At 49.4% G+C, this 7,246-nt stretch overlaps 1 protein-coding gene across 1 annotated transcript; it reads left to right on the top strand.

The window, feature by feature from the left end:
* Positions 1-738: 738 nt before the first annotated feature.
* On the top strand, positions 739-6,106 carry LOC121362067 (EVI5-like protein; the record flags this gene model as incomplete). The annotated part of the gene is made up of 4 exons (XM_041483277.1): positions 739-928; positions 2,753-2,977; positions 4,586-4,660; positions 5,981-6,106. Coding segments are annotated over 4 exons (616 nt in total), but the record flags the coding sequence as incomplete, so codon positions are not given.
* Between the last annotated feature and the right edge of the window lie 1,140 nt (positions 6,107-7,246).

The following is a 7,246-nucleotide window of genomic DNA, read 5'->3' as shown; positions in this document are numbered from 1 at the left end:
TATTTCCATTTTTGGAGTCATTTTGGGTGGAATGTCTCCATTTTTTGGGTGGAATATTTCATGGGTGAGTTTTGGGTCAGTTCTGGGTGAGTTTTGGGTCAGTTCTGGGTGAGTTTTGGGTCAGTTCTGGGTGAGTTTTGGGTCAGTTCTGGGTGAGTTTTGGGTCAGTTCTGGGTGAGTTTTGGGTCAGTTCTGGGTGAGTTTTGGGTCAGTTCTGGGTGAGTTTTGGGTCAGTTCTGGGTGAGTTTTGGGTCAGTTCTGGGTGAGTTTTGGGTCAGTTCTGGGTGAGTTTTGGGTCAGTTCTGGGTGAGTTTTGGGTCAGTTCTGGCTGAGTTTTGGGTCAGTTCTGGGTGAGTTTTGGGTCAGTTCTGGGTGAGTTTTGGGTCACTCTCTCCAGGTCAGCTTTCAGCCCCTCTCTGGGCACATTTTGGGTCTCTCCCACCTGCCCTGGGCACATTTTGGGTCTCTCCCACCTGCCCTGAGCATCTTTTGGGTCACTCCCACCTGCCCTGGGCACGTTTTGGGTCAGTTCTGGGTCACTTTTGGGTCAGTTTTGGGTCACTCTCTCCAGGTCAGGTTTGGGCCAATCCCACCCTCTCTGGGCACATTTTGGGTCTCTCCCACCACCTCTGGGCACCTTTTTGGTGACTCTCACCACCTCTGAGCACCTTTTGGGTCAGTTCTGGGTGAGTTTTGGGTCATTCTGGGTGAGTTTTGGGATGGTTTTGCTCTCCCCAGGCTGCTGGAGGCCGACTCCAAGTCGATGCGCTCGGTGAACGGCTCGCGGCGCAACAGCGGCTCCTCGCTGGTGTCCAGCTCCTCGGCCTCGTCCAACCTCAGCCACCTGGAGGAGGACACCTGGATCCTCTGGGGCCGCATCGTCAACGAGTGGGACGAGTGGAGGAAGAAGAAGGAGAAGCTGCTCAAGGTGCTTTGGGGTGAAATTGTCCAATTTGTTGGGTTTTGGGGTGCGTTTGTCCGTTTTTTAATGTTTCGGGGCGAAATTGTCCCAATTTCTTGGGGTTTTGGGGTGAATTTTTGTCCAGTTTGTTGGGTGGTGGGATGGATTTGTCCAGTTTGTTGGGTTTTGGGGTGAAATTGTCCCAATTTGTTGGGTTTTGGGTGTGTTTGTCCATTTTATAGTGTTTTGGGGTGAAATTGTCCCAGTTTCTTGGGTTTGGGGGTGGATTTGTCCAGTTTGTTGGGTGGGGGGATGGATTTGTCCAGTTTGTTGGGTGGGGGGATGGATTTGTCCAGTTTGTTGGGTGGGGGGATGGATTTGTCCAGTTTGTTGGGTTTTGGGGTGGATTTTGTCCAATTTGTTGGGTTTTGGGGTGAAATTGTCCCAATTTGTTGGGTTTTGGGGTGAAATTGTCCCAATTTGTTGGGTTTTGGGGTGTGTTTGTCCATTTTTTAGTGTTTTGGGGTGAAATTGTTCAATTTCTTTTGCGTTTTGGGGTGGATTTGTCCAATTTGTGGTGTTTTGAGGTGGGTTTGTCCAGTGGGATGATTTTTGGGATGGGTTTGTCCAATTTTTTGGCTTTTGGGGTGAAATTGTCCCAGTTTCTTGGGTTTTGAGGTGGATTTCTCCAATTTGTGGTGTTTTGGGGTGGGTTTGTCCAATTTGTTGGGTTTTGGGGTTAAATTGTCCTGATTTGTGGTTTTTTGGGGTGGATTTGCCCAGTGGGGCAGGTTTTGAGATGGATTTCTCCAATTTCTTGTGTTTTGGAGTAGATTTTTGTCCAGTTTGTTGTGTTTTGGGATAGATTTGTCCAACTGGATGAATTTTTGAAGGGAGTTGTCCCAAAACGTCGTTTTTCAAGATGGGTTTGTCCAGTGGAGCAGGATTTGTCCAACTGGAAGAGTTTTGGGATGGATTTATCCAGTTTGTTGGGTTTTGGGATGGATTTGTCCCAAAGGATGGATTTTTTGGGATGGATTTCTCCAATTTGTTCTGGTTTAGGATGGATTTATCCGGTTTGTTGTGTTTTGGGATAGGTTTGTCTAATTTCTTGTGTTTTGGGGTGGGTTTGTCCATTTCCTTGTGTTTTGGGGTGAAATTCTCCCAGTTTGTTGGGTTTTGAGGTGGAATTGTCCAGTTTGTTCAGTTTTGGGGCCGATTTGGTCACCTGGCCACGTTTTGGGATGGATTTGTCCAATTTGTTCCATTTTGGGATGGATTTGTCCAATTTGCTCAGTTTTGGGATGGATTTGTCCCAAAGGGTCATTTTTTGGGATGGATTTCTCCAATTTGTTCCATTTTAGGATGGATTTGTCCAATTTATTCGGTTTTGGGATGGATTTGTCCAGTTTGTTCAGTTTTGGGGCCGATTTGGTCACCTGGCCACGTTTTGGGATGGATTTGTCCAATTTGTTCAGTTTTGGGATGGATTTGTCCAGGAGGAGGACACAGCCTGGGTCCTGCTTTGACCACCCCACCTTCTGACCACGTTTGGGGTCACCCTGACCCCACTGTCCCCAGTGTCCCCAGTGTCCCCAGGAGCTGATCCGGAAGGGGATCCCGCACCACTTCCGGGCCATCGTGTGGAGCAGCACATCTGGGGACAATGACTCAATGACTTTGGGGACAATGGGATGACTTTGGGGTGACATTTGGGGTCTCTCTGTCCCCAGGAGCTGATCCAGAAGGGGATCCCGCACCACTTCTGGGCCATCATGTGGCAGCACATTTGGGGACAATGACTTTGGGGTCACATTTGAGGTGACATTTGGGGTCTGTGTGTCCCCCCAGGAGCTGATCCGGAAGGGGATCCCGCACCACTTCCGGGCCATCGTGTGGCAGCTGCTGTGCAGCGCGGCCGAGCTGCCGCTCAAGGCGCAGTACTCGGAGCTGCTGCGCATGAGCTCGCCCTGCGAGCGCCTGATCCGCCGCGACATCGCCCGCACCTACCCCGAGCACGACTTCTTCAAGGGCCAGGACAGCCTGGGCCAGGAGGTGCTCTTCAACGTCATGAAGGTGACAGCCTGGGGACACTTGGGACATGGGTCTGGGGTGGCACTGGGGCAGGGATTTGGGGTGGGACAGGAGGTGCTCTTCATTGTCATGAAGGTGACATGGCCTTGGGGACACTTGGGACACAGATCTCGGGTGGGACAGGGACATGGATCTGAGGTGGGACAGGGACAGAGGGTGCTCTTCAACGTCATGAAGGTGACAGCCTGGGGACTGCTGAGGGTGGCACTGGGACAGGGGTAGGGACAGAGGGTGCTCTTCATGTCATGAAGGTGCCAACCTGGGGACACCTGGGCCATGGATTTGGGGTGGCACTGGGACAGGGATCTGAGGTGGGATGGTGCCAGGAGGTGCTCTTCAACATCATGAAGGTGACATGGCCTTGGGGATACCTGAGACACAAATCTGGGGTGGCACTGGAACAGGGATCTGAGGTGGGATAGGAGATGCTCTTCAACGTCATGGAGGTGACAACCTGGGGACACCTGGGACACTGCCAGGGGTGGCACTGGGACAGGGACAGGGCCAGGAGGTGCTCTTCAATGTCATGAAGGGTGGGACAGGAAATGTTCTTCATGAAGGTGACATGGCCTTGGGGACACTTGGGACACAGATGTGGGGTGGGACAGGGATCTGAGGTGGGACAGATGTTCTTCAGCGTCATGAAGGTGACAGCCTGGGGACACTTGGGACATGGGTCTGGGGTGGCACTGGGGCAGGGATTTGGGGTGGGACAGGAGGTGCTCTTCATTGTCATGAAGGTGACATGGCCTTGGGGACACTTGGGACACAGATCTCGGGTGGGACAGGGACATGGATCTGAGGTGGGACAGGGCCAGGAGGTGCTCTTCAATGTCATGAAGGGTGGGACAGGAAATGTTCTTCATGAAGGTGACATGGCCTTGGGGACACTTGGGACACAGATGTGGGGTGGGACAGGAGGTGCTCTTCAACGTCATGAAGGTGACAGCCTGGGGACACTGCCGGGGGTGGCACTGGGACTGGGATCTGAGGTGGGACAGGAGATGTTCTTCAACGTCACGGAGGTGACACCGATTTGGGGGCCGCCATTGGTGGCATGGGAATGCAGAGGCCTCAGGAGAGGTTGGGGCCACCCCAAACTCACTTTTGGTTCCATCCCAGACTCATTTTTGGGGGATTTGGTCTCCAGCCCAAATTCTGAGGGATTTGGTTCCATCCCAAGCCCATTCTTTAAAGGATTTGGTTCCACCTCAAATTTGGATGGATTTGGTTCCTCTCCAAATTTTGATGGATTTTCTCCCATCCCAAATTTTGAGGGATTTGGTCCCACCCCAAACTGATTTCTGTGGGATTTGGGTTCCATCCCAAACTCCTGCAACCACCGATGTTCCCCACATTCCCTCATTCCCAACCTCATTTTTCCTTAATTAATCCCATTAATTGGGATTTCCAACCCAAAACTTGACGTTTTTTGGGATCTAAACCCAACTTTTCAGCCGCATCCCAATCCTGGGATCCCAAAAAATCCCAATTTCCGTCCGTGGTCAGGGCTTCCCTTCCAAGGAATGTCCAGAGCCCGGGTTGTGACCCCAAATCCATGGATTTTTGGGATTTTTCCCATTTTTCCAGGCCTATTCGCTGGTGGATCGGGAGGTCGGGTACTGCCAGGGCAGCGCCTTCATCGTGGGACTGCTGCTGATGCAGGTGGGAATTTGGGGGATTTTTTGGGAATTCTGGGGGTTTTGTGGGAATTCTGGAGGTTTTCATGGAATCTCAAAATTCTGGGAAATTCAGAATTCCCAAAAGTTTCTGGGACATTTCAGGGCTTTGATGGCAATTCCAGGTGATTTGTGGGAATTCCAGGGGGTTTTGTAGGAATTCTGGGGGTTTGTGGGAATCTCAGAATTCCCAAACATTTCTGGGAATTTCAGGGGGTTTTGTGGGAATTCCAGTGATTTTTGTGGGAATTTTGGTGGTTTTTGTGGGAATTCCGGGGAATCTCAAAATTCTGGGAAATTCAGAATTCCCAAAAGTTTCTGGGACATTTCAGGGCTTTGATGGGAATTCCAGGATTTTGATGGGAATTCCTGGGTTTTTGATGGGAATTCCTGGGGTTTTTTTTGGGGAATTCTGGGCTTTTCCTACCGCAGATGCCAGAGGAGGCGTTCAGCATTCCATGGGAATTCCTGGGATTTTGACCGGAATTCCATCAGTTCCATGGGAATTACAGGGTTTTTTTGATGGGAATTCCAGGATTTTGCTTGGAACTCCTGAGTTTTTGATGGGAATTCCTGGGATTCTGATGGGAATTCCCTTTTTTTTTGGAACCCCGCTGTTTTCCCTCCCCAGATGCCGGAGGAGGAGGCGTTCAGCGTTTGGTGGGAATTCTGAGGTTTTGATGGGAATTTCATGTTTTTTTGCTGGAAATTCCTTGGATTTTGCTGGAAATTCCTTGGATTTTGCTGGGAATTCCAGGGATTCTGATGGGAATTTCCTTTTTTTTTGGGAACCCCTCTGTTTTCCCTCCACAGATACTGGAGGAGGAGGCGTTCAGCATTTGATGGGAATCTGAGGTTTTGATGGGAATTTCATGGGGTTTTTTGCTGGAAAATCCATGGATTTTGCTGGAAATTCCAGGGATTCTGATGGGAATTCCCTTTTTTTTTGGGAACCCCTCTGTTTTCCCTCCACAGATACTGGAGGAGGAGGCGTTCAGCATTTCATGGGAATTCTGAGGTTTTGATGGGAATTTCACAGTTTTTTGCTGGAAATTCCATGGATTTTTCTGGAAATTCCAGGGATTCTGATGGGAATTCCCTTTTTTTTTGGGAACCCCTCTGTTTTCCCTCCACAGATGCTGGAGGAGGAGGCGTTCAGCGTTTGGTGGGAATTCTGAGGTTTTGATGGGAATTTCATGTTTTTTTGCTGGAAATTCCTTGGATTTTGCTGGAAATTCCTTGGATTTTGCTGGGAATTCCAGGGATTCTGATGGGAATTGCCTTTTTGTGTGTTTTCCCTCCGCAGATGCCGGAGGAGGAGGCGTTCAGCGTCTTCGTGCGCCTCATGCAGGAGTACCGGCTGCGCGAGCTCTTCAAGCCCAGCATGGCCGAGCTGGGGCTCTGCATCTACCAGTTCGAGTTCCTGCTGCAGGTGGGGACAGGGACAGTCCCCAAATTCCCGCTTTTGTCCCCTCGTCCAGATCCCGAATTCCCATTTTTGCCCGACCCCAAATTCCCATTTTTGTCCAGCCCCAAAATCCCATTTTTGTCCGACCCCAAATTCCCATTTTTGTCCAGCCCCAAAATCCCATTTTTGTCCCTGGATCCAACCCCGAATTCCCATTTTTGTCCATTTCCAAATTCCTGGTTTTGTCCAACCCCAAATTCCCATTTTTGTCCCAAATCCAACCCTGAATTCCTGTTTTTGTCTCACTCCAAATCCCATTTTTGTCCGAACCCAAATTCCCATTTTTGTCCCTGAATCCAGCTCCAAATTCCTGGTTTTGTCCAACACCAAATTCCCATTTTTGTCTCACCCCAAATTCCCAGTTTTGTCCCTGAATCCTACCCTGAATTCCCTTTTTTGTCTGACCCCAAATTCCCATTTTTTCCCCAAATCCCACCCAAAATTCCCATTTTTCTCCCCAAATCCAACTCCAGATTCCCATTTTTCTCCCCAAATCCAACCCAAATTCCCATTTTTCTTCCCGAATCCAACCCCAAATTCCTGCTGTTGTCTGACCCCAAATTCCCATTTTTGTCCCCAAATCCAGCACCAAATTCCTGTTTTTCTCCCCAAATCCAACCCCAAATTCTTGTTTTTGTCCAACCCAAAATTCCCATTTTTGTCCCAAATCCAACCCTGAATTCCCATTTTTGTCTCACCCCAAATCCCATTTTTGTCCCTGAATCCAACCCCAAATTCCTGGTTTTGTCCCTGAATCCTACCCTGAATTCCCATTTTTGTCTGACCCCAAATTCCCATTTTTCCCCCAAATCCCACCCAAAATTCCCATTTTTCTCTCCAAATCCAACCCAAATTCCCATTTTTCTCCCCAAATCCAACCCAAATTCCCATTTTTCTTCCCAAATCCAACCCAAATTCCCATTTTTCTCCCCAAATCCAACTCCAAATTCCCATTTTTCTCCCCAAATCCAACCCAAATTCCCATTTTTCTTCCCAAATCCAACCCAAATTCCCATTTTTCTTCCCAAATCCAACCCCAAATTCCTGTTTTTGTCTAACCCTGAATTCCTGTTTTTATCTGACCCCAAACTCCCATTTTTCTCC

This window comes from Pyrgilauda ruficollis, unplaced genomic scaffold (assembly GCF_017590135.1).
Source record: "Pyrgilauda ruficollis isolate IOZ18807 unplaced genomic scaffold, ASM1759013v1 scaffold1163, whole genome shotgun sequence".
In the NCBI taxonomy this organism is placed as follows: Eukaryota; Metazoa; Chordata; class Aves; order Passeriformes; family Passeridae; genus Pyrgilauda; species Pyrgilauda ruficollis.
The sequence above is the reverse complement of the archived record's forward strand: the minus strand, read 5'-3'. Positions and strand labels throughout refer to the sequence as shown.